The sequence below is a fragment of the Phacochoerus africanus genome, chromosome 15 (genome assembly GCF_016906955.1).
Source record: "Phacochoerus africanus isolate WHEZ1 chromosome 15, ROS_Pafr_v1, whole genome shotgun sequence".
NCBI lineage: Eukaryota > Metazoa > Chordata > Mammalia > Artiodactyla > Suidae > Phacochoerus > Phacochoerus africanus.
This window is the reverse complement of record NC_062558.1, coordinates 47125617-47153205: the sequence shown is the minus strand read 5'-3', so window position 1 is coordinate 47153205 and position 27589 is coordinate 47125617. Positions and strand designations below refer to the sequence as shown.

The 27589-nt window shown below is 45.0% G+C and overlaps 1 protein-coding gene across 15 annotated transcripts in view; it reads right to left on the bottom strand.

Annotated features, from left to right (window-relative positions):
• Positions 1-4363: 4363 nt before the first annotated feature.
• Positions 4364-27589, bottom strand: part of MTMR3 (myotubularin related protein 3) — a 151706-nt gene continuing 128480 nt past the window's right edge. For 7 of the 15 annotated variants that reach the window (XM_047762313.1, XM_047762314.1, XM_047762312.1 and 4 more), the window contains 13 exons: positions 25328-25533; positions 24687-24818; positions 23599-23710; positions 20176-20371; positions 19187-19372; positions 15158-15328; positions 13830-13975; positions 11256-12660; positions 10470-10523; positions 10015-10125; positions 9458-9546; positions 8690-8716; positions 4364-6791 (listed from right to left, as the gene is read on the bottom strand). In XM_047762313.1, the coding sequence (XP_047618269.1) occupies positions 6620-6791; positions 8690-8716; positions 9458-9546; positions 10015-10125; positions 10470-10523; positions 11256-12660; positions 13830-13975; positions 15158-15328; positions 19187-19372; positions 20176-20371; positions 23599-23710; positions 24687-24818; positions 25328-25533 (3007 nt within the window). In that variant the 3' untranslated portion in view covers positions 4364-6619. The remainder of the gene's footprint in view (positions 6792-8689; positions 8717-9457; positions 9547-10014; positions 10126-10469; positions 10524-11255; positions 12661-13829; positions 13976-15157; positions 15329-19186; positions 19373-20175; positions 20372-23598; positions 23711-24686; positions 24819-25327; positions 25534-27589) is intronic. The other 8 variants (XM_047762323.1, XM_047762325.1, XM_047762320.1 and 5 more) reach the window with 5 other exon arrangements.

Here is a 27589-nt window from a genome sequence, read left to right as displayed (position 1 = left end):
TGGCCATTAAAAAAAAAAAATCTTTTAGGAGTTCCCATCGTGGCTCAGTGCTTAACGAATCCAACTGGGAACCGTGAGGTTGAGGGTTCGATCCCAGGTCTCGCTCAGTGGGTTAAGGATCCAGCGTCGCCATGAGCTGTGGTGTAGGTCGCAGACGTGGCTCGAATCCCACGTTGCTGTGGCTGTGGTGTAGGCCGGCAGCTGCAGCTCCATTTAGACCCCTAGCCTAAGAACCTCCATATGCTGTAAGAGCAGCCCTAGAAAAGGCAAAAAAAAAAAATTTAAAGTTCATTTATTAGTGATACATTTATAACTTACTATAAAACTCAGAGCAGAATGTTACCTCTGTAAGGTGCAAGACCCAGCCAGGGCAGGGCCAGTCTCTTCTGGTTTTATCCACGGTGGGACAGCAAGCAGCGTCTGGCTCTGGTCATTCAGAGTGTCCAGCAGCAGCGAGAGACAGAAATGTCATCTCATTTCATGGATGGTGGGGAGGGGCACCCTCACCATCAATCCCCTGTGGCAAGTGCTCTGCTCCAGACGAGGAAATGCTGAGTTCCTCACCACCCACAGACAACTCAGCTAGTGCTCCAGGGCTGGGATTCCTACCCAGGTTTGTGGGCTCAGAAACCCAGGTTCTTTCCACCACATTAGTGGTTTTGAAACTGGCTTTTGTGCCAGTGTTTCAGAGGTTTCTCTGCAAACATTTGCTTCCAATACCATCATAAGTATCAAGAGTCATCCTCAAAATGTCACACAGCGAAACATGTATTAGCTTAGGCTGCCTGAGACCTCACAGTAAGTTCCGTTAGTGTGCTTCTGCAGACTTCCTTCCCTGAAGTTGTTGATCCAGAGGAGCAGGCTTGGTGCTGGGACGGCCACACCCAGCTGCAATGCAGTGCTAATGGCTCTCACTGTAATTTTGGTGATTGTAACCTTTAGGTGTTTCTTACCTGGTATACAGAGGATAAGGGCTGAAAGCAGGTATTGCATGTTCTGTTAATCCTTTTTTTTTTCTTCTAGTTTTGCCAATAACTAGACTGCAGATAAGTGTGATTACCACTTACATAGGTAACATCAGGATTTTTCCCTCTATACCATACCAAACAGATTCACTAACTCATTTGCACTAGTCAAAAATGCTCCCCCCAGGAGTTCCCATTGTGGCTCAGCAGGTTAAGAATGCAACATAGCATCCATAAGGATGTAGGTTCAATCCCTGGACTCGCTCAGTGGGTTAAGGATCTGGCATTGCCACAAGCAGCAGCATAGGTCGCAGATGCAGTGTTGCCCTGGCTGTGGCGTAGGCCGGCAGCCTAATTCAATCCCTAGCCTGGAAACTTCCATATGCCACAGCTGTGGCCTTAAAGAAGAAAAAAAAAATGGGAAAATGCTCACCACCCCTGCAAACCTACTGATTTAAGATATTATGATTTCATCTTAGTTCATGCTGTTAACATTTTATGTACCTGAAAGGTTAAAAAAAACAAAACCAAAATATTTGCTTATACTATCAAAACCTTTTGATTTTGGTTAGGCGGGCTCACAGTTTAAGTCTTTTGGTAAGTGACTACTTCGCTCTTCTCCAAGATCACTTTGGTAACTCAAAGAATCAGGCTAAAATAACTAACGCTACTTTCTGGAAGCCCAAAAGCACTGAGGGTGATAAGTCAGGAAATAATGTTTCTTATTCAGATTTTGCTGTTTATTCACTGGCAACCCTGGATGAATCTTTGCTACTCCCTGAATCTAGGTTTTCTCACCAAAACGAGATTGGATTAAATCATTAATTTCAGACTTTTAAGCATCAAAACCTTTCTTCACATCAGATCTTACTTGGAAGCTTCATACTGAATGGGATTGGAGCCTTGCTCTCCACAGAACAGCAAGAAAACCAGGAAATGACATGATCTTTGGCCCCCCTCCCCCCTCCCCCAAGGTCAGGATTTCAAGTCCCAGGCCTCTGAAACACAAATGCTAACTCCTGCTGCCCCTCCTGGCCAGGCCCTTCCTCCCTGTCTCTTGAGTAGACTGAGGCAGAACTGGTTTACTCATGACATGTGAAACACTAGTCACAAGCCTGACTCAAGAACCATAGTGGCAAGGGGCTGAACGAACAACTGTTTGTAGGTGAAAATGACATTTATTTAGTTTACAAGGTCACTGAGGCTACAGCAGAATCACTGCTGTTAAAACAGGCAGGCACTACTGTCAGCACAACACTGTATTTCTTAACCAGGATCCAAGCCTCGTGGTTAAGTTTGCATTTAAAAAAGGAGGGGGGGAGAGGGAATTAAAGGTCAATTTTAAATGCCAGTGTAAAACAAATTTCACTGAAAATATAATTGCAGCTGCTATGAGCATAGAAGAGAAGCTAAGAACTTGGATATGTCAAAATAAAATATAATAGCAGCATTTAAAAACTTCATAATTCCCATTTCAGAGGGTAACCCCTCTCCTTTCACTGCATGCCTCCAAATGACTGCCTAGCCTAGAAAAGCCTGAGTTGGACCAGGGAGGACCAAAGCGTCAGTGTGGTTGTATGCTGGGGGCATTTAGGAGGCAGAGGCTTAGGAGCATAGCCTCCTACTACACCTAGAAGCCTATCACACATTCTAGTCCTGCCCTCCAGACATCTCATCTGTAATCTCAACTTAGAACAAACGTTCTTAGAAAATGTGACTAGAAATTAAACAGGCAGGACACCTGCCATATTTGCTAAAACTCCAAATTGGAAAGTTAGTCACTTTGCTTCACAGCCCAGGGTCCATTAATGTATTTATTTAGATCATTTTTAACTTGCTGTTAGCCCTACCTTCAGCTAATGCAGTTGGTGGGTACAGCTGCAGTCCTAGAGACAGGTCACTTGAACAGGTACCAGCTAAATGCATTCCTGCAACAGCACTTTCAAAGCAGCCCTAGTTCTTATGCGATCAGTAAAGGTGAGGGCCACAATTAGACTTCAGTGGGCATGGGATCTCCTAGCCTCAGTGCAGTGTGTGTTACCAACTGTCTCAAGGACAATGGCCCAAAATCATATTCTAGGGTTTTCCCTCAATTCCCATTTTGTTCATCCCCACTTAGATGTGTCACACTACCTTTAAAATACTCTTTGCTAACATAGAAATTAACAGTGAGCATATTACCAAGATTAAAAAACTTTTTGTACACCTGTACTAGAAAGTCCCAGCAGATTAAGGCAGCTCTATCATTTTTCAGACTGGGACTAAGGAGACCAAAGTATAGAAAGAGGAGAAATAGAAGAACCAGCAGAGAAAATACAGAGATGAAGAGGCCATCTCAAGGTCGCTGTTCACACTCTACTGCTTAGATCAAATCCCTCCATTGATGGCCTAAAGAAAGCTGGCCCTGGCCTCGCTTAACTGCTTTTCTCCACATACAGCCCTCTTCCACTGGGTTAGTTCCTTGCCTTTGACCACACTACACAGGTCTCGCCAGCAGCCTGGCTCCCCATCTATAAGCCCCAAGGGCCTTGCTAGGTTCTACAAGTGCCTTTAGCTCAATGAGACCTCAGGAACAATAGCTTTGTACAGACACACATTGGCTATGACACACAAGTTTTTACAAATTGGTCTGAACACAAGCTTGGCTCCCTGATGGACTAAAGGCAGCTGAAGTGGCACCTTCTCCCGCCAGAGGACAGGCTAATTCTCAAGCACCTGCAGCTCTCAGACTGGAACCAGCTGAGCTATTTTTAAGTGTTTTTTTTTTGTTTTGTTTTGTGTGGGGTTTTTTTGGTAGTTTTTTTTTTTTTTGGGGGGGGGGTGTACTTTTAGGCAGTGAGAACATCCAAAAAGTGACCTTGGAAGGCACTTAGGTGGCTCAGAGCTGGTCACTCGTCAGAGGCCAGCCAACTCACCACAGATGTGAGGCTGGCGACTCCATGGCTGGGTTCTCTTCAACTGTTACCTTCCCTAGGGAGGGACTGCCCCGTGATGGGAAGGGTGCCCAACAATGACACAGGAAAGAAAATACTCCTTTCGCAAAGAGCAAGAACTAGGAAGTGACTAGAAGCTATGGCCTTCTCAGCTGGTTACAGATCTAAGTAGGGTGGAGGTTCCTCCCTCTGTATGAGGAGGAAGGGGACCTCTAGTTAGGCACATAATCCATTCACATCTAATTCAGTTTCTGCCCCCTCATATAAGTCTATCATCCAAGGACAGGCAGAGCAGAGGCACTTTCTAGCCACCCTCCCCACCTTTTCGTCTCCACTGCACGCAGGCCTCTGTGCTCACCTGCTGCTACTGGTGCACCTGAGGCCCCCTCTGGGTGGGGTGGGCCAAGGGGCCAGAGCACAGACTGCCCTGAAAGCAAAGCAACAGCAACCAAACAAAAAAGAGCCCAGAATACAGAGGTAGTTTTAATTACTGTTGACACTCAGTTCTTCAGATAAAGAAGAATGGCTGATTGTCAAGATAGCAGACTGCTCTTTTTAGCTTTGGAGATATTAGGGGCAAAAACCATCAAGGAAACGTTTGTGGGCACTGTGGTGCAGCTCCTTCCAAGGTCCAGGGTTGAAAAGAAATCTATTGTTTTCCTTTACCAAAGTTCACATTCTCAGCAGCACCTCAAATTGCTTCTGTTAAAAGGGAAATGGGATGAAAGGAAACAAACTGCAGGGAAAAGAATTAGAACATTGTTAGCAAATGCTACCATGCGGAACACTAAACTTTATTCACTTTATTTATATATTTAACAGTTCTAAAGTATTTACTTCCTGCTTTGACAAAAATGAAAAATATAGGAGCACTGACTGACTCTTCTTTAGAAGAAAAGGGTTATATGTACAGCTATGGAGAGTTACGGTTCCTCCTTTACAAAGAAAAATATTAATAAAAAAGTGCTTCATTGATCAAAAAAGAGCTAAGAGCTGCAAGCATTTATTCACACTGTACACCAGACCCAAGAAACCCGTATCATAACCTCTTGGCACCTGTCACTAGGAACTGCACAATCTTCAATTAGACTGACTTCTCCCTACCTGCAAGGCCAGACCACACACAGAGTGCAGAGAAGAACTTACACCCTGTTTCACTAAATTCAAATTCCAAGCAACCTGCTGCCACTGGGAAGTCAAAGATGTTCTCAGATGCTCTTGGCTTTTGCCTGGACTGATAACTCCAGGAAAGGCTTCTAGGCCACATCTTTACACCCAGGTGCACCCAGGAGCCACCTTCCTGAGACACAACTTGCCCTTGGCCAGGGAACTGCATCCAAAGGGTCAGGAGAGTTCCCCAGCCTTGCCCCCACTGCGCACCACAATCTGCTGTGACAGCAGCTTTAGGCAGAGCCAAGCATGGCCCTTCCCCCAAGAGGGAGGGCAGGCACAAAACATGGATGCCAAGATCATAAAACACAAACCTTAACTCCTCTCCACCCTTCTCTATATCCACCTCCACCAAATATTCTTGATTTAAGGCTCTTTTTGGACCACATCAAAGCTTACTGAGGAAAGGTGCTTCATGTCTCTTACAGGCTGTGTCACTTCTCTAAGGAACACTGCAGAATAGAGAAGTGGGCCCTCACTGCAGGCCAGCAGCATAGGAGCAGGGCAGTGGGACCACTGGGCCCTTCCCACTGCTCTAAGGGGAGGTGGAGGGAGGCTGATTCTATGGGACATGCTCCCTTTTCATGATGATTGCACTCTGAAAGGCTAGAGTCTACCCCTTAAGGGGGAGATCCATGATTTGTTTGGTTTGGGAGTGGGGAATTTTTGGAACCCTGAGTCTGGATTTCCCTGTGCTGGCCAAGAAGAGATTGTTTGGGGGACCAGGTCCTGAAAGGGGTTTCCAGGTGTTTCCGGGCTCAGAGCATACTTTGGGCTTGACCACAGCAGGACACTGCACTCTGGCCAGTCGGCCCTCTTATGACTGAGGGTAGAGGCTACACAGCCTGCTGAGGTGGGTAGACCATCCACAGTGAAGGGATGGTCAAGGTATAAAAAGAATCCCATTGGGAAGAATAGGCTGGCCACCCATTCCCAGTTCTCTTGCCTTGGGAGCATACCCTCTCCTTCCCCAAAGGCCTAAAGGGTCTAACTGTGTGCCTCTCCCCCCAAATGCCAATCCCATTTATCTGCTGTGGGGTAGGATTCTCATGAGGGAACAGACACCCAGAGCACTGTTCATCAGACAGATGCCTTCAGTGTCCTCAGAAGCAAAGGTTTTGCCAACCAGTCTGATGTGGCAGCAGTATGAGGAACAGTCACAAGTGTCAGCATTGACTGTATTCCCTGCTCATTATCTCAGGCCTCCACTCTGACTCAACCAGCCTCCTCCCATCCTGAGAAACCAAGCCAACCCTCAGCACCACCTGGCAGCAGGCAGCTCAACAATTATAGGGAACCTGGCAACCTCTGGTTTTTTTTAAAAGACAACCAGGAGAAGCAGAGGGAGGACAGAAAATGGAGAGAAAAAAAATAGGGGGTGGCAGGTGGGGAATCAATCTACAATCCAGTGGTACATCCCAAATTTCCATCACTCTGCACAGTTGGTTCCATGTCCCCATTCAAGTGCACGGGCTTCTTGGTCTGCCCAGGCTGTGTGGGCCTGTCAGAGGAAGAGTAGCTTGGCCTCTGCCCACCCCAGGTCACTAAGCTTCAGTTTGAAGTGGCAGCAATGGGCTTATCCAGTTCAAGGTCAATGCTGGAGCTTGTGGGATGCAGGCTGCTATAGCAAGACTTGCACACGCGACTAGGTTCAAAGAGCTGTTGGCTGGGAACTGGAACCTTCTGGTTACAACAACTGGAGCAGAATACATTCCCACAATTCCTTGAGAAGAAACAAAAACAGTGTTAGTTTCAGTAGAGATGTGAGGTGGCGAAATAACTTCAAAAGACAAGAGCTTTATCGTTCATAATTCAGATGTGCTGGAGACTCCTTTAAAGTCACTCTTTTGTCTGTCTACTGAGGAAGAAACCAGGCAGGGAGAGATCCTGACTTAGCATAGTCACCCATCACTTTCACATTAGGGCCAAGGACACCTGACTGCTTCACCACTACAGCTCAAGGTTACCAAGTGTGAAGACGCTGCTCAAGAGAAATCTGTGAGAACAAATGGGCCCAAGGCAGAAGGCGGCTGCTACCTCAATGGGAAAGTCTCGGCCCAGGAAAACCCAATGGCCACACCCACCTGGGCAATGGCCTCGTGTAGCTTGCAATCCATCACACAGAGGCCAGAGTCCAAGAGAACTGCCTCTGAGCCACTAAGATGAAAGAAACTCCCAGTCCAGCTGGGGATCCAGGAGAGCCTTGCACCCAAAGGCTCAGAGGCAGCAACATAAATAGACTGCTGCCATCTAGGACTGCTTTGCTGCCAGCATGCAAAGCCAGGAGACAAGCAACCAGTGACACATGCTTAGGGTGAAAGGACAAGAGCACAGATGAACACACGTGCATACACACCCCCTATTAGGTGTCAGTCAGTCATGGCTCACTCCCCTGCCCCCATGCATCTCCAAGGAGTATTAGTTCTAACTGAAGGCCTGACTATACCCAGGCCCCTGGCCTCTCTCCCCTCCTCCATTTGAAAGCTCAGCTCTGCTGCATCTGAGCAGCACAGGTCTATACCCCCAAACAGATGTCCTTCACAGCTAACAGGAAAGGGAACTGGCAGAGGATGAGTTTCTGCTCCCCTACAACTCCACTTGAGTGGGAGTGGGGGTTTTAAAATCAATACCAATGAACCCAAGAATAGGAGACTCTGAGGAGCCCGATGCCAGACACTTAGGGCAGGTATCGAAAGGGAAATCATCCTTCTTAGCCAGCAGCACTCACTACCTTTTCATTTATGCTCCTCAGAAAGGAAACCCAGTGCTGGATTAAGGACCATTTAAGTACAGAAGAGAGAATACTAAATACCCTTTAGGGACAAAAGAAACCACAAAAGGAAAAGGCTAGACAAGGGGCAATTAAAGGACAGAGAACTGAAATATGTAAAACACACAAGACTTCATCTTCTAGAATCCAGTGAGTACTTCACAACTGTTTCTGAGAAGCCATGAATCAGCAAGAACCTGTGGTTACAGAGAAAAATGATCTAAATCTATTTCTGAATGTGTACATTTATTTAGCATACCTGCTGCAATTCAGCTCAAAAGGCTGCCATGAATTTGATCAGTCAAGCTTTCCTATCTGTGACTTCTTTCAGGGTATTCTGATAGACCCTAAATGAAGTTTTCATGCTTACAATCTTCCATGCTAACAGTTCTCTGGTAAGACCACCTCCATTCAGTTCTAGGCTCTTATTAAAAAAAAAAAAAAAAAAAAAAGCAGTGATGCCATTTGACTTGGAAGTCACCAGCATCATTCTGGCATCTCAATGAATGATTGACCCAGAAGAAATGCTCTAAAACCCCTCAAGTGGCTATTCCACAAGACCAGCCCCTGCTGAAGCAATGCTGTTTGTCATAAGCAAGATGACTTTAGCTGGCCTGTGCAGAAGTCGGCATGGGCACCCATGGCTGCAACCTGCCTCGGCTCTAATGGTCTCCTCGGCGAGGTGCTGGGGTCCTCCCGCACTCCCTTCACCCCTGGGCCCGCCTGCCTGCCTACACTCCCAGCCCCAAGCTTCATCCCAATGAGTGCAGAGAAGGGAAAATGGCGGCGTTAGTGTGGAGAAGTTATTGTAGATGTGCAGACATCACACAAAGGTTGTTGCAAATGCTCACCACGTTTGATCAACACGGTCAGTGTCCCTGCAAGGAGGGGAGAAAAAGCTCAGAGGAGAAGCCAACTGAAGACATTTGGGCCTAGGGTGAGGGTGGGAGATGAGAGTCCTAGAAGCATCCTCACTAGACAAGAGGTGGCTCTGTTTTCAATCCAGGTCCACTTGTGCCGATAAGCTATGTCCCAATTCAGATAAAATTCCTATTCCGAGAACACTGAGCATCCTTCAGTCACCACCCCAGCTGGGGCAAAGCATTCCTAGCAACTCACTACCCCAACCAAGAAAGAAAGAAATCAGGAGTCTTATAGATTGAAGACTATTATCAGCAATTCCCCCCTCAACAAGTATGGTGTCAGGGAACAGGGTAAGGAGTAGGAAATGAGATTCCCTGCCCATAGCAGGAAAATCATTTTTGCTCACAGCAGCCATGCTGAATAGGAAGAAATTTTATTCTAGGGGTAAGAAATGGTGGTTTGAGTGCTGATGGCTATTGCCCCACCAATCCAGGAAGCAAAATCAAAACAAAAAGGGACATCATTTGCCCATTTCAAAATATACTCACAATCATTCTAAAATGAAAGACACCAAATACAGTTCTGCAAACACCAATTTCAGAGGCACAAAAAGTCAGTCGAGGTCTTGTAGACCCTGAGGTCTGCCTGAGAAAACACTGCCAGCCAGATGATTTCACCTCTCCATCCTGCAAGCTCTGTGGGCCAAATCTCAGCCCCTGCACCCATGCCCACCCTACCACACATCCCAATGGTACCTGCAGTGGTGCTTCCTACTGGCAAGCCAGAAGGCACTATCACACGCATAGCAGTGGGCAGCCAGGTGGTCGGGGAGCCATCGAGTCATCTGTAAAACATAGGGGCCAGCTTAGTGACAGGAGATGGGCCATCCAGCTGGAGCCAGCAGAGCCATGCTGGGGGCAGCAAGAGTCACAAGGACCACACTGGCTCAAGTGGCACCAGCCCAATAGGTCTGTTGTCAGCAGTACAAGAAAGGCGTCCAAATCGTTTCCCTGGAAGGGACTCCAAGCTCTCCTGAGATCGAGTGGCAGGCAACAGCACCCAGGGTTGCTATGAGAGCTGGCAAGGCTCTAGTTCATAGAGGCAATGAGGAGAGAGGGCTGGCTTGTTGAGTCTCCCTGGCTCAGAAATTCTAGGCTTGATGGGAATTCACAGATGCTGAGATTCAGAGAGGCTCAAGACTAAATGTGCTGTGAGGTCATTTCTTGGCCAGGGCAGGGGCAAAGAATGGGGGTGGAGAAGAACCGCAGAACAGTTATATGGGTGGCACTCAGAACAGGGGCTGAGCCTGTACCTCCGTGTCCTGTTTATCCACCTGCTCCCAGCTGGCTTCAGAGAAAATCTCTGTGCTGCAGCGAGACAAACAGTTCTGATCCAGATTGCTTTCCGAGTCGGGAATTGAGGTCTGTTGGCAAACAAACACAGCTGAACAGAATGAACCTGGTCTCCTCCCAGAAGAAGAAAGGACTTGGCAAAGAAAGGAGTACTGGGGACTTTGGACAGGCCCGGGTGTTAAGGCTGCTGAATCTCTAGGTGCCTCAGCCACAAAGAACTGGGTTGAGCAGGTGCAGAGACAGGGCTAAGCTCAGCTGGAAGAGAGATAACACAGGTCTAAGGCTGTGTGCAGTGCTTCTGGAGTGGAAAGACAGGCCATGGGTTCCAGGAAGTGGGTGGGGCAGAAGTGACCAGGGTGGAGTGGGAACTGTGTCAGCTGCTCCAGGGGGCTGTCAATTCAACCCTGCCACTTACATCTGTATGCTGAAACTGAGTGCTTTGGGCATGTCCTCCTTTTTCTGAAGGACTCTTTGGGAAAATGAGAAACCATCATTAGAATAAAGGAAAAACCAAGAAGTGAGCTGGAATTGAAAGTCATTGGATGAGCCCGCCTTTAATGTATGCTGACTGCTTCAGAGCCAGACTCACACTTGAACACATCAAGTCAGACACACCAGTACATGGCGTGCCTCCTTAAAAATGTCCCCTCAGGTACCCCCACTTCCAGTCACCAGGCCCCATCAGCACTAACTCCCAATAGTGCTAGTACCAACCCTTCTGCCCATTTTGACTGCCATCACATGGCACAGGGTGGGAACAAGTATCTATTTAAAAAAGAACTAAACCCTTCACAGTTACTGCCCATGCTGGGGGTGGGGCTGGTTAATTATTCACTAGCTACTGGGGCAGAAGAGACACTATATTTTGACAGGAAGGTTTGGGATGTTGCCCTACAAATGTCCTTCTGCCCAGGAGTTGAAGTTTTTCTTAAAATGTATGGTCCTTTCTCCAAAGAGAATTGACCAACCATAGAGTGAGTGCTAACACTCTTCCTTATGCTGTCTGGACAGGATACTCATAAAAAGTAAGCAAAGCAGAAAGAAAAGAAGTCCCCTCACTGCCCATCACCTGGCTGAGGCTGATCTTCAGCCTCTCTCAACAGGGGCTACTCTGGACCTTTCTAATTCTTTTAAAAAAATCTGTAAAAAGGATGCCCCAGTTCAGTGGGCCCTCTCTCCCTGCACACCATGGTGTACTCACCACTTCATCCCCAAAGTCCCCATTGAAGCGCAGGGAGCTGGTCAGATACTGGCTCTCTAGGCGACTCCTCAACTCCTGGACCTGTTTCTTCAAGGTCTCCACTTCCTGCTGGTGGCCTGACTCAATCTGACGCAGGCGCTGCTGAATTGTGTCCGTGTACACAGGCATGCCATCATCGTCCAGGTGGCTACGGGAAGGCTGATCAGGGCTGCCAGCTGCAGACGGCCTCCCCGAGTGACTGTGCAGCCACTTGTGGTACAAGTTCCTCGAGGGTAAGTGGGAAGAGCTGCAGCTTGTAGCAGACAGCTGGCGACTCAGTGAGTCCTTGCTCCTATCAGCTTCCCCATTAGCGCAGTGCCCATTGGGGGTGGGGTACTTCTGGAGGGTACTATGCCCTGGGGGCTGCTCTGAGGCCTTATTTTCAGTCTCAGGGGCACCATTGCATACAAGGCCCTCTTTACATTCAGATAAAGGCAAGGCACAAGGAGAATGTGCTGGGCTGTGGGTGCTGCCAGGAGAAGTCCTATACACCACAGATCCCACCTGGGGCCTTTCAGCCAGGCTCCTCTCCAAAAGCCTGGGCTCCATGGCTTGAGGAAGCACGAACTTGCCACTGAACCTGCCACTGTTTACCAGGCAAGATCTGTGATGGCCTTGGGGCCCACTTTCTGACTTCATTTTATCCTCTATTAACAAGTCCATGGAACTGTCCACGTTTGGTCCTCTGGCCTCAAGTGGGACTTGGGAGGGCAGAGAACTTGACTGTGAGGTACCATAACCAACTTCTGCATCTATTGGGATTGGAAGGACTGCTTCCTCCCTATCCTCTGCCATAGCTCCTATTCGAGACTGTTCCACAGGGACCTCTTGGACATCCTCTCCCCTGGGGGTCTCCTGGAGAGAACTGGGGAGAACACTGTGCCCACCCTGCTGCTCAGGAATACCCTGTAAGAACAGAGGAAGGCTGGTGCCTGGCTGGCTGCTCAAAGCATCATCACCCAGTTCTGGCTCTTGTTGAAATACAATGGCTGGGCCCTCAGGGGTCTTTCTCCTGCTCTCCTTTTCTAAAAGAGCCTCCTCTTTGACCTCCTGCATCCCCCTGTGAGCAGGGTCCTCTATCCCACTCTCCTCTTTGGTGGCCTCTTGCAAAATGTTCTCCATTTGCCCCTCAGCCACTCCAGCTGCAACAGATAGCTCAGCCCCAGCCAGCACTTTGGTTGGTTTCCCCAAGCTGTCAGGATCTAGAGGCTCCTCTCCAGGACCAGCCAGGGTGCTCAGTTCCAGTGAACGCCGGTGCTCTTGCCACTTCTCATTCAGGCTCGGGTCACTGCTGCGCCGGCTAGTGAGAGGCACTGTGTTGTCGCAGGCTGTGGTCAGATTGTCAAATGATCTAGTCTTTGGTAGCCTAAAGAAAGTTTGGGGGAAATGAGAATCTGAGGCTATCCAGAGGGAAGTGGGAGACAATACATTTTAACAGTCATTTCATAACTAGCTTCATCACAGCTACTCAAGGAGCCATGGCATATCTAGGGTGAGGCTTAGACTTCAGGAAGATGAAGCTCCAAGATGAGTCCTTCTATTCCTCTGGCACCACACCTACACTATACCCAACATATACAAATAAGCTAACAGCAAATGCTCTCTTAAAAAAAGACATTCTTGGAGTTCCCATCGTAGCGTAGCAGAAATGAATCCAACTAGAAACCATGAGGCTATGGGTTCGATCCCTGGCCTCCTTCAATGGGTTAAGGATCCAGCACTGCCGTGAGCTGTGGTTGTGGTGTAGTCACAGATGCAGCTCGGATCTGACATTGCTGGGGCTGTGGTGTAGGCCGGCAGCTGTAGCTCTGATTAGACCCCTAGCCTGGGAACCTCCATATGCCACAGGAGTGGCCCAAAAAAGCAAAATAAATAAATAAAATAATAATAAATAAAAAAAAATTCTTCATGATACTGCTATTTCTCAATTAGTGGCAAAGGAAAGTAGCAGTGCTGATTTTCTATTACAGTATTTTTAATTATTATTTATCAGACTGAATTCAATAAGCTAATTCATACATTGCAAAGTCAAACTTTCTATCATCTGAAGTCATCTGCCTTTATAAGCCCAAGACGACAAATCACAGCAGAGAGGCAGCAACACAGAGCAGTGGCTGAAATTCAAGCCAGAGAGTCACAAGGAACCCAGAGGAGGAGTTCCCTTGTGGCTCAGCAGTTTAAGGAGCTGGCAGCATTACTGCTATGGCTTAGGTTCAAACCCTGGCTCAGGAACTTCTGCATGCTGTATGTGCAGCAAAACAAACAGTAAACACCCAGAGAAACACCACTTGAGAAACTGCTTGGTGCATGCGGCAGAGCCATGTAGCAAAAGGGCCTAATACTCTACAGAAAATGAGGTTTTTACAGCCTCATAGCCCAAAATCCTTACACTTTCCCTAAGAAAACTTCAAAGATCAATGAAATGTGTGGAGCTTGACAATGTCATGATCTCCAATCATCCCTGGGTATATACAACCTAGCACAAGAATACAACCACAAAGGATCTGAGGTCTTGGCATCAGCCTCAGGGCTCACCGACTCAGGGGTGGATCCTCAGGGCTGGTGCCAGGGCCTGGGTATGGTGCACAGCTGTCGTCCACAGGGGTAGACGGGGATGGGCAGGGCAGGTACACCGCACTCCATAGCATCAGGTTACGCACATGGCACACAGGATACAGCACCTAAGGAAAGTGCAAGTGGGCAGGTTAAATGAGTTCCAACAAGTCTGTCAGAAACATCCAGAAATGAGGGTGAAGAATAAAGACCAAGTAGAAATGCCCAGCAGTCCTGTACAGTCTGAAGGGCATTAGTGACAGTGGGTGCAGATGCAGCTCTATCTCTCAAAAGGACCTATAGAGAACTAGGAATTGGGGTTGGTGGGATTTTTCATCTAAGAGCCCCTATGGCTGTGAAAATGTCAAAAAAATTTTTTAATCCATTTTTCATTAGTCATTTCTAGGTCATCTTTACTGAATGACTGGCTTTTCTCAGTCTACTTTGTTGCTTTACGGCTCAAGTGAGTCATTCTGCTAGATGATGAGTGAAAAAGCTTGGCTTCCAAAGACATGTCAAACCTGTTTTAAAGGATCATCTAACTTACTTATAAGAAAAGGAAGGAATTTTCCTTATGTATTGTTACTTCTCCACCAGGCAGAGAAGAGAGAGAAGCAGCTAGCTTCAGTCTTTCCTTGAACTACCTAATTGTACTAAGACATTAATTAATAGTCTAGCAAAGCAATTTAACTCCTAATTAGCCTCATTGTGACTTTAGAATTTCAGATGCATTCTCACTAAGGGAATGGTACTAATGCACAGATTTAAGTGCTTCCTTTCCTCTGTTCCTTTGAGGAAAAGTCTTAAAGGGCCTGCCATTTCTCCATGTGACTAGAGAATCACACAGACGCACACACTAGTGTCACAAAGTTTTCTGTTTTCTGAGACAGAAGCTATAGAGGACATTATTGTCTGCTGACACTGGAAGGGTGCTGGGGGCCTAATGGCAGCTCCTTCTGTGCTATCAGGGGCATCCAGGGAACAACTTAAGTGCTTCCTCCTCTTGTGAACAGAACACGCTAAGAGTAAGTTAAGATCTGGCAGAGGTGCGTAAAAGACTAATATCTAGAGTGGCAAAGTAGAGATGGTATTAAATCTAACTGCCCTAAACAAAGAGTAGTCAGAAGCAGGGCAGAGCATCACCAGAAAGCATCAGCATCTTTCTCAGGCAGAGTGGTTGGGAAAAAAACGGAACCAACCCATCCAGAGACAATTAGAGGCCTTCAAGGAAAGTCACTTCTCAAAAAGGCTCCCGTATATCCTTATCCCTCATTCTGCTCATCAGAGAGAAAAGGCTAAAGGATACGTACGGCTTCTGACTGAGAGGAATACAGTAGGTTTTTGAAAGCCTTGTTGCCCGCCCGAAGCAGCGACCACACAGAACATGTCCGTTCTTGAGTATGCTTTTCTCCTCTCTCCTTGGCGTTGTTGCACAGGAATGTTCCAAAGAGGCAGGAATAGGTATGTTGCACCAGTTTCACCTGTGGGAGTCCAATGAGGCAAAAATCAAGCAGTGGATACACATTTTCTGGGGAAGGTCAGCGTAGCTGAGCCACCTTCCCCAACATCCTTGATGTGTACTTCAGTTCATAACGGGTAAGGATGGGGCAACCAAGTAAGCCACCCAATCGCAGCCTCCTCACAACCCCAACCACTGTCACTCCTGAGTCAAGAAAGCAAAGACAGTGCTGTCGCCCCCATCCTCCTGGCCTCCTTGGCACAGTCTCTGAGGTCCTAATTAACAGCTACTCATATAAACTGGGCCCAGGAGCAGTTGTGCAACCCAAGTCTGAACTAAAAGCACATTTCTCAACAACTTTAATTCAATAAGTTGCTATTGAACATCTCACATACCCTAGACATTTCTATGGGTGCTGGATAGGCACCCATAGAATGAGAAGATAGCTCTACTGCCCTGGTGGAGCTTGCTCTAGTTGTGGGGGAGGGGTAACCAGGTCTATGGACAACAATAAGGCAGGGTAAGAGGGACAGAGCACACACAGGGTAGTGCGTAAGCCCTCACTAGTGGAATCTTTTGGAAATGAGAGCACAGGTCATACTGGCACTTTCGGGACGGGGTAGGGGGCTGCTCCAGCCAGAGTCGACTGCGAGCATAATGGTCTTGAGGTGAGCACAGGCTAGCAATTTCTGAGGAACTGAGGAGGCCAGTGTACTGAGACTGAAGGACACAGTATGAGGTGGAGGATAGGAGGAAATGAGCCTAGATGGGTAACCTGAGAGCCATGCAGGCCACTTTAAGGACTGACTTTTATTCTGTGTGAAACAGAAAATCATCAGAGGTTTCTTGACAGAGGAATGACACAGTCTGTATTATGTTTTATTTTTTTGTTGTCTTCTTTTTGGGCCACACCACCTGCGGCATATGGAGGTTCTCAGGCTAGGGGTCTAATTAAGACTACTCGCCAGCCTACACCACAGCCACAGCAATGAGGGATCTGAGCCTCATCTGCGACCTACACCACAGCTCATGGCAATGCCGACCCTTAACCCACCAAGCAAGGCCAGGGATTGAACCTGCGTCCTCATGGATACCAGTCAGATTTGTTTCCGCTGGGCCACGAAGGGAACTCCAATCGGGTTTTAAGATACATTCTAAAAGCAGAGCTACAGAATCTTTTGGCAGACTGAACGTGCAATATGAAAGAAAGGAGAGTTGAGTATAGCATCAAGTTTTGGCCCTAAATGAATCAAAGGACTGAGTTTCCATTTGGTGAGAGAGAAGATCAGGTTTTTGGAGTGGAGAGGTTTAAGAATAGAAAACTAAGTTTTGAACATGTTAAGTATGAAATACCATTAAGACATTCAAGTGGAGATACTGAGTGGTCACGAGTGGGTATGAGTCTGGAATTAATGAAGCTGAGAGAGAGAGAGAGAGATCTAAGCTGAGGATATACACATGTGCGAATCACTATAGCAATTAAAGCCAACAAACTAAATGAAATCCCTAGATCAGGAGGCTGAGCTCTTGGGGTTATTCCAACATTCTGAACTGGGGAGGCAGAGAGAACCAGCAAAGGAGACAAGAAGGACCAGCTGGTGAAGCAGAGGAGAGCTAAGAGTGCATGGTGGAAGTCAAGTGAACAAAGTATTTGAGGAAAGTGAATAAACTGAACCGAACATTGATGGATAAAAGAAGATGAAGACATTCAACAAAAGGTACAAACTTCCAGTAAGTTGGGAGGATATAATGTAGAGCATGGTGACTAGAGGTTAATAAGACTGTTCTGTGTATTTGAAAGTTGCCAAGAGAGTACATCTTAGAAGTTCTCATTGCAAGAAAAAAGCTTTCTAACTATGTATGGTGACAGATATTAACTACATTTTTGTGGTAATCTTTTAACAATATATACAAATATCAAATCTTTGTTGTACACCTGATACTAATGTATTACATATCAATTACACTGCAACTGTTTAAAGAAAAGATGATTGAGAATTGATCATTGGTTTGGCAACATGAAGGTCACTGATGACCTTAACAAGAGCAGCTCTGAGAAAGTGGTAAGGTGAACACCTGACTGGACTGGGTTTAAAAGAACAGGAGGAGGAGTTCCCATTGTGGCCCAGGGTTAACAAACCTGACCAGCATCCATGAGGATGTGGCCTTGCTCAGTGGGTTAAGGATCCAGCATTGCTGTGAGCTGTGGTGTAGGTCACAGACACGGCTTGGATCCCAAGTTCCTGTGGCTATGGTGTAGGCTGGCAGCTACAGCTCCAATTCGACCCCTAGCCTGGGAACTTCCATATGCTGCAAGTGTGGGCCTAAAAAAAAGAGAAAAAGACCAAAAAATAAAAATAAATAAAAGCAAACAGGAGAACAGTTTGAGTAAATTTAGAAAACTTGAAGAGCTCTGCTGTAAAGAAATGAGAGATGAGAAATGCGGTAATAGCTAGAGGAGGATGCAAGACCCGGAAAGGCTGTGATGAAGACAGGGGAGAGGGTTGGGTGGGGAAAGGAAGGATTGGGAGTTTGGTATTAGCAGAGGCAAACTATTACACATAAGATAGATAAACAAGATCTTACTGTATAGCACAGGGACCTATAGTCAAACCCTGTGATAAACCATAATGAGAGAGAATATGAAAGAGAATATATATATACATATATACACACACATATATATAACACATATGTACATACATATATGAGTTCCTGCCTTGGCACAGCAGAAACAAATCCAACTAGGAACCATGAGGTTGCGGGTTCAATCCCTGGCCTCACTCAGTGGGTTAAGGATCCAGTGTTGCCATGAGCTGTGGTGTAGGTCACAGATGCAGCTCGGATCCGGCATTGCTGTGGCTGTGGTGTAGGCCAGTAGCTGTAGCTCCAATTAGACCCCTAACCTGAGAACCTCCATGTGCTGTGGATACGGCCCTAAAAAGACCAAATAATAAATAAATAAATAATAAAAAATATGAGTATACATGTGTGTGTATATATACATATGTATATGTGGGTCACTTTGTTACACAGCAGAAATTAATACAACATTGTAAATCAACCACCTCAATACATTTTTTAAGCTGAAAGACAGGTTGTGATAAAGCAGCACATCCCATACTTGTATGCTGACAGCAATGATCTGATAAAGAGGGAAATATGATGATGCAGAAGGCAGGGAGGAGAAATGTTGGAACTCTGAAGCTCCTCAGGAGAGGAGGGAGGGGCTGGAAGAGGGGAAAGATAGCTTCTCTTCCTTCAAAGGACAGGGAGCACAGAGTATAGAACAGATGCAGAAGGGTTGGTATATGCACTAGAGGGAGCAGATGACAGTCTACTGTTCCTAACTACTATTTAGCACTTCTATCATCCTTTTTCAATGGTTTTCTGGTTTTGCCTTGGGTGTTTTTTTGGTCTTTTTAGGGCCACAACCATGGCACATGGAAGTTCCCAGGCTAAGGGTCAACGGGAGCCGTGGATGCCAGCCTACACCACAGCCTCAGCAATACCAGATTTGAGCTGCATCTGTGACCTACATTGTAGCTTACAGCAATGCCAGATCCTTAAACCACCAAGAGAGGCCAGGGATCGAACTCGCATCCTCATGGATATTAGGCAGGTTCTTAACCCGCTGAGCCACAATGGGAACTCCCTCTATCATCCTTTAAAAGCCAAATTTAGACTTTATGCCAACTTAGTAGTATATCTAGATTCACAAAATAAACCCTTGTTTAATACAGCTATTTTAAAATTAAAAATGGAAGAATGGCCCCTTAAGTTGTAGAAAGGATGTGAAAACTGGCACGCTAACATTTGCATTGATACCCCTATGAATTTAGAAGGTCCCCAAAACGAAGAATCACAAGCCCAAACTCACAAGGAATGCTTCATTGAACTCAAAAGAGCACGGAAATTGCCTCTGAAGTTGATGAACGCAGTCAAGCCACTGCAAAAACACTGGGCAACGCTCATTCAGATCATCTGAGTTCTCCCCATGACCACACCGGTCAGCAAACTTGTGGCCAAAATCTAGCCACTCCATCTCCACGAGGACCTGGAAACCCTGTGGGGAAGCACCCAGGAGAGACAATTTGTGCTTGATTATCCAAACAATAACTGTCCTGAGCCTTATGTCACCATCAACAGTGATACTTTTTAGGAGCCTCCTGCTAAGACTAAGCCCAAGCCCATCAGGAGCCCCTAACCCAGCCCCAATGCCAAAGAATGGGAGACATGCTTATGGCAATTTTCCAATTCCCTCAACTCCCTTCCATAATCATCAAAAGGGTGGTAACTAAGCATTTATCTAAGTCTTGAGACTACTTATATTTTCAGCCTTTCATTCACTGTTAAAAAGTTTCCCCCCTAGATATTTCAATTTTTAATTTCTATCTTTCAAGTTATACTTACAAAGTCATGTTTGTAAAATCTTTCCCACCCCAGATTTACAAATATTTAGGCTATCTTTATTGGTTTCCTTGTTTCTTAAACCCAAGAGGTGATTATTTCAAAATAGAGTTCTTTCTCCATGGAACACTGTGGTGATATCTAGACCCATTAATAATAAACAAGTCAAGATCCTTCTGTAAAAGTCCCACTCCCCTGGGGTAGCCAAAACTTTTCCAAGGAGTGACATACTACAAAGGAAAACATGTCTGTATTATCAATATCCTGTAATCCACAATCTACCCCATTTTAAGAGGCACAAGAACTGTGGTAGGTACCACTACACTTTAGTTCAAGGTAAAGAAACAATGATTCGAAAACAACAAAATATCACTTTCATTGGACCTAACCATTTCAACCAAAACCAACTGTAAAATCCTTCAAGGTCTCCTCAACTCACCCTAAAGTACCAAATCCTACCTCTATGGTTCGGTAATAAGGATCCAGCAAGAGCTTAGCCAATGCCACAATCTGGGGGGTGCGGTCCCAGCCATCAGAGCAGTGGGCTAGCACTGGTCGCTGATCACGATCCACAGCATGCACTACCAGAAGTGCTGACTTCAGAAGCACAGAGAGGTGATGGAGCCATTTTGTGCTTTCAAGAGCTGAGAGCCAACTGCAAAGATAAACAGAAAGGGATGTGGAAATGCTAATTTTTATGATATACTGAATATGCCAAATACCTGTCACATTAAAAAGCAATTCTCAAAGACTTTTCCCTCCCAATAAAACACTGCCAAAACAAGCAGAAGATCTGTCTTTATAAAGCATGTACAAAGATGAGACTCAAGACCTACTATGCAGCAGAGGAGAGCCTTAGGAATAGGACAGTAATCAACAGAGCCACCTTTGGTTCCAAAAATCTTATTGCTAATTTCCCAGATAGAATATTTAAATTTTTTCAGCCCATAATAGTTACATCTATCCAGTACAAGAAAAGTAGTTCTTTCTGGAATCTTCTCCATAAATAAATAAGTGCAGCCACTCTGAGATGGAAAGCAGAAGTTCTTACATTTAATGATCAGCAGTTCTACCCAACAAGTTCCAGAAAGAAAGAAAGAAAAGAAACAGAGAAAGCTCAAAATAAAAGTATGTCTATAACAAAATATAAGCTGGATGCCACATTCAAAAACACTGCAGACAACATCACTTACTACCCACACCCTAACACCTACCACTGCTCAAGTTTTAAATGTCTACAGATTAAAACTGGATGGGCTCAAACTAGGATTTTTTTTTTTTTTTTTTTTTTGGTCTTTTTAGGGCCACACCCGCAGCATATGGAGCTTTCCAGGCTAGGGGTCTAATCAGAGCCACAGCTGCCGGCCTATGCCACAGCTACACCAGATGCTAGCCAAGTCTGTGACCTATACCACAGCTCATGACAATGCCAGATCCTTAACCCACTGAGCAAGGCCAGGGATCATACCCACAACCTCAAGGTTCCTAGTCAGATTCATTTCTGTTGTGCCATGACGGGAACTCCCCAAACTAATGATTTAGACTTGCACAAACAAGTACAACAATGGTTACAGTCTATGCTTAATGCAGGATTCAACAGGTATCTAGAAAAACCTTTTTTCAGGCCTTGAGGAAGTATCAGATCCCAAGAATTGCCCCTTGGGAGTAATCACAAGCTAATCACAACTGGTTTTTTAACTGTGTTGACAGTTTCTTGTGCCCTTCCATGAATTCTACTTCCCAACCCCCACAAAAAGCTCCAATTTCCTGAAAATGCAATCAGATCTGTAATTAAGACCACAGTCTAGTCCTTCAAACACTGAGTCAGAGAAGGGAATAAATACTTCTATCAGGGGACTATGAGAAGGCTTTTGCCAAGACTAGTCTATAAAAGCCTATTAAACCTTGGGGAATGAGTATGAATTTTTGGGATTATCCAAAGACAGTGCTTCCAAGCAAACAGATAACAGAATGTACTGCATAAGCATTGGTTTTACATGGATTTCACCTTTTCTACTGGCCAGACTGATTCCCCAGAGGGCAGACAATGTGTCTCAGACATAGCTATATTCCCCGTACAGTGCCTACCGTACACTGAAACTTCCTACTTTTTAAATCATGGATTTAAAAAAATTCTATCTCATGACTTTTATCTCCTACTAGAAACCTGAAAAACATTTTTTGCTTGTGGATTGACTATTTGTTCTCATTCCTCACACAGTCTTGAAACCTAACTAATCTAAACTAAAGGTTTAGGCTTGGCAGAACATATACTAAGTCATCTCCTGGCCCCCTGGAGAAATAGTCAATGAGAACCTAGTTCTCTTGAACCTGACTTGTAAGAACCAGGAGATGTTGTCCATGCCTAACACAGAAGTGGCACTCCCAAATCTGCCAAGAGGAGGTGTCAAGAGACTCTGTAACTCCCTTGTCCTAGTCTCAAAAGCTGAGGTAGCAACATTTCATGCCCTAGCCCTCCATAACCACAGACAAGTGTCAGGAAGACTGCTTTACAGCTGGTCCCACCACTGCCATAGCTTCAAGGACATATCATTGTAATGTTCTTGTCCACAAGGGAAGCTTCAGTACTGCATTATGACCTGTTGCCAAACACAGACAAAGCATTTTCTTCTTCCTTTACAAACCCCTCCTCCCCGACATTCATTTGGACCAAGCAAGGACTAATTGGGTCTTTTTTACTCAGAGTTTAAAAAACAGCTTTTCAAGGAAAAAATTTTAACTTATGGAAGATATTAGAGATGAAGTAGTATAGACTATCCCGCTTATTTCATAGACAGGAAAAACGGATATCCACAGCAATTAAGCCACTTGTCCTAAGTCACACAGTCAATCAGTAGCAGATCTCCTGAATCCTCAGCCAGGCTCTTTCTATACCCCACCTTTAGGGAAGACAGTCCTACTAACTGATTTCGGAAAATGTGTAGAAGATACAAGTTGCAAATTCCCAAAGCAAGGCAGTAATCTCATTTCTTCAGTGAGGCTTTTCCCCAAGGACAACTGCTTCACCCTCTGGGCTGACTGCAACTATGATGAATTTAATCACTTGCTACCAGGAGTTAGTACAATAAATAAATAAAAGAATACTGCAAAACTGATCCAATCGTGAGATCTACTGAACAAAACCCAGGGAAACACCTATGGGTTCTAGCACAAACATCAGAGAAAATTGTCTTCTCTGGCACTATTTCTGGTTTCTTGAAATAGTGAAATAAGGGTTTTTAAATATTCATCTGTCCATATTTGTTTTACAGAGCATTCCCCCTAATTTATCTTGTATTCAAACAGTTCCCCTGGGGGGTGGGATGTTATTTCACCTTCCTCACAGCAAATGCCAGCCATTCATTTTTAATAAGCAATAAAAAAAATCATGGTAATTTTCTTAGTAAATAAAAAGTTAGTTTAGAAATCAGAAGCAAATGTAAAAGGAACTGCCTTAATGGCAAGTTTAAAGAAAGTTTAATAGCCCTTTTCAAACCATGATAAATTTTTACTCCTCATGATAAAATATATCCGTTCATAATAGCAGATTAAGTGTTACTATAGGTGTCAGAAAACAAAGAAATTACTCTGGGTCAAAACATGTAGAAGAAAAGGAATAGGTCTCAGGAAAAAATAAGAAAGCAATGCTGTTCTCAGGGCTGACATCTGTTCATTGCTGAACATTTTTAAATCTTTCAAAGAGCTAGATTTCCCTCCCAGCTCCTCCTCTGCACTATATGCTATTAACACAGGAAGGAGAATACCCACCGGAGTCTGAAAGTAAAAAAAAGTTTACCAATAAACAGAAAGATACCTTTCAAATTCCCCCCCCCCCTTTTTTTTTTAAACACTGCAAAATTAAAGCCAAGACCAAGGTCTTACTTTCCCGGATCTGGCATCTGTGTGCACAGCAATCGCAGAGACTGAAAACTTCTCCGAATTGAATGAATATTTGCCATCCCCATAAACACAACTTCACAGTTCGGGTAATACTCTGGAGAGAATAACAATAAAGAAAACACAAATATGTTGAATTCTAAGTCCACATGACCAAATTTAAAAGAAGCAAACTGGATATAAAACAAACCCGCTGCAGCTGTTAACTAATGAAACTCCAATGTTCTGATGCCTATTAGCCAGTCTATTATGAGGAAAACAGTGGTTGATTTTTAGCTGTCTTTTCAAAAAGGAAGGTTAGATTTGTAAAGAAAATACTGACATAAAACAGAAGTTTTTCTTTCTTCTTCTTCTTTTTTTTTTTTAAATCCATATACTTCCACATTACCCTGGGGTTTACTTCTTGGGCCTCTCTTAACTTGCATCTCTGGAATCTGGAATCTCTTTGAAAAGAACCTAGCAGAACAATGTATTTCCTACATTCAAATTTCACCTTGGTACAATTGCTTTTAATTTCCAGCTTAGATCACATCTAAACAAGGAGCTCAGTGCCTCTATCTGCCCCCTCAGCACCAAAGAGGCCCTCCTTGGAGAAAGCCAGTATTCAAACAGTAGGGGTGTTAGAGATCAGGATAGAGGTGCTTTGCTAGTTTTGTATTTACTGCTTCAATTTCCATCCCAGGTTTTCTAAGTAGAAGCCATAAAAGGAATCTTCTGTGAGGCCTGTGATGAGCATACCCACTGTCCAACAAAAAGCTTTTAGAAGGCTGAGAAATTGAGCTGCTAAAAAAAGCTTCAAATATGAACAGACTTCATTATGGGAAAGGATTTACTTTCCTTATCACCTATAAAGGCTGGCATAGGGGAGGAAGTTTATTTGGTTTCACTGTACCTCCTCCTCCATTTCTCCTCTGAAAAGAGCATACAGTGTTAAGAATCCAAAGAGCTCTGACTCTGAGACAGGTTGAGGATCATGGCTTTCCATTCATTTCAGATTGAGAACTTAGACCCAGTTGGGCATGGACTGAACTCACAAGGACGAAGGGTTAGGGACAAGGTTCTGTGCACCTCACCTGGGCATTCACAGCCTCCTCCTTTGGCTCGGTTTGCCACAGCTGCTGCATAGGAGCGTGCATCCAAGATCAAAAGCTTCTGTGGTTGAATGGCTAAACTCTCTGCTCCTGAAGCATTTGACAGAGAAGAATCTAGGGACAACAGAAGCAGGAAGGAAAAATAAAATGAACCTGTCTCTCCCAAGAACTGTTGCAAAAGAAGAACCACAAGCACTTACTACAGTACCCAAAAATTTCAATTAAGTGAAATCCACCTTGACAAGAACTACCTTAATACAAAAGGACTTATCTTTAGTTTTCTATTTTGCCTGTGCTCTCTATACCTCATTTCTACATCTGTAGTCCTAGAATGACTACAACATAATCCTTCATGACCGGCAGACACTGCAGGTCCCCTATCACATACGTATTCCACTCTTGTCAAAATGGCAAGAAAGACACCAAACATTCTAGTCCTCTCAAACCAAATTTGAAACAGAGGGTTTTCTGGTTCTCTGTCAAGATTCATGATTCCTCAAATGATTCTATCATGAAGCTTCGCTCTCTTCTATGAAACAAATTCTATGTCTTATAAAGCCATTTCAAGAAAAGGTTCTCAGATGCTATAAAAATTGCTGCCACAAGTCCAGGGAGCACCTTACCAAACTCCACATCAGAGAGGTCTCCTGCATTGGGGAAGTCTCGAGGATTGTTCCTAGTTGACAGCTTGCTGCCACTCGATCGGGAGTCAGAGGCACAAGCTTTGGCTACTGACTGCACCAGGTGCTCATCATCGGCGTTTCGCCAGCCCCACCAGCTGACCTCCGGCTGTCCACAGCGCGCAATGACAGCTCCATTGCTCTGGTGCCTGTGCAGGGAACATGACAACAACTATACCAATCCCAGTGGCCCCATTCATATGCTCTGTGCTCATACAAAAAGTGAGACAGTAGATTTGAAGTGCCTTAATGAACAACTTGATTACAAGTGAGTGATGGGTTGGCTTCAAGTCCTTTCATGGCAGAAATCTTATATAGCAAAAAAGACTAACAAAACCTACCTACCTAGATCTTTCTTGATTATCATACCATTTTAGAGACCTTTTTTAGAATAACCAACAAAATGATAAATGTGCGTTCTTTTTTTGTCTTTTTGCCTTTTTTTGAGCCGCTCCCGAGGCATATGGAGGTTCCCAGGTTAGGGGTCTAATCAGAGCCATAGCCACTGGCCTACACCAGAGCCACAGCAATGCGGGATCGAGCCGCGTCTGTGACCTACACCACAGCTCATGGCAACGCCAGATCCTTAACCCACTGAGCAAGGGCAGGGATCAAACCCGCAACCTCACGGTTCCTAGTCGGATTCGTTAACCACTGCACCATGACGGGAACTCCAAATGTGTGTTCTTTTTTTTTTGGCCACACCTGTGGCATGTGCAAGTTCCTGGGCCAGGGACTGAATCCATGCCACGACAGCGACCCGAGCTGAACAACACTGGATCCTTAACCCACTGCACCACAAGAGAACTCCTGATAAATGTGTATTCTTAGAGAAGACAAATTAATATTCATAAAGAAAATATTTGAATCTTTAAATTTATTTTTGGAAAATCAGGTAAAAATTAAGCCACAAATACCACACACTAAATCTGCTACTTAATAATGAAGCATTGATCTCTCATTTTTATTACTAAACCAGTATATCCTAACATAACAGATGCTGAAACAAACATTTGTTTCCTCACTGACTTTTCTTTTTCTTTCTTTCTTTTTCTCCCTTTTCATTCTAGGGCCACACCTGCAGCATATGGAAGTTCCCAGGCAAGGAGTCAAATTGAAGCTGCAGCTGCAGGCCTACACCACAGCCACACCAGATCCGAGCCACATCTGTGACCTCCCACAGAGCTTGCAGCAATGCCAGATCCTTAACCTACTGACTGAGGCCAGGGATTGAACCCACATCATCATGGACACTATGTTGGGTTCTTAACTCCCAGAGCCACAACAGGAACCACTGACTTGAGGAACCACTGTAGCATCTGTGCACTATGGCTAGCCTAAGGATTCTTTCCAAAACAAGATCCCACATTTGGGACTGAAATACTTACCTGACCTACAGTGAACTGTTTTATAAAATCTCCTGAGATTTCATGAATCGCAAATTGCTCTTATGTGCCAAATAGCCCAACAAGCCAGCTACTGTTCTTTAAACTCTCGGAAGAAAATAAACAGCATAAACCTCAATAAGCCATACTCCGATAAGATCCTTTTTCAAGAAATAAGATCAGAAATCATACCCATAGTCCACCTCAAGATGCTATTAAAATCCAAACTTTTCCTAATTAGGAATTTTAGGCAATTTTAGCAACTAAAACAGTGATAAAGGTAATGTGTTATTTAACAATAAAAGGAATCAAGTTCTGATATTTGTTACAACATGGATGAACCTTGAGTATGTTATGCTCCAGAGCGAAAGCAGTCACAAAAGACCACATATTTTATGATTCCATTTATGTAAAGTATCCAGAATAGGCAAATCTATAGAGACAGATTGTAAACTTACTGTTAACCCAGAGCTAGAGAGCTTGGGGAGGGAACGGACAATGATTACTAATGGGTCTGGAATTGTGTTTTATTTCCTACACCCATGGCATATGGAAGTTCCCAGGCCAGGGATCAATTCTAAGCCTTGGCTGCAACCTGAGCTGCAGCAACACCAGATCCTTAACCCACTGCATCCAGCCAGGGATCAGACTCAAACCGCTGCAGAGACAACACTGGATCCTTATACCCCCTGCACCACGGCAGGTACTCCTAGTAGTTTTTTTTTTTTTTTGGGGGGGGGGTCTTTTTGCCTTTTCTAGGGCCACTCCCGCAGCATATGGAGTTTTCCAGGATAGGGGTCTAATCGGAGCTGTAGCCGCC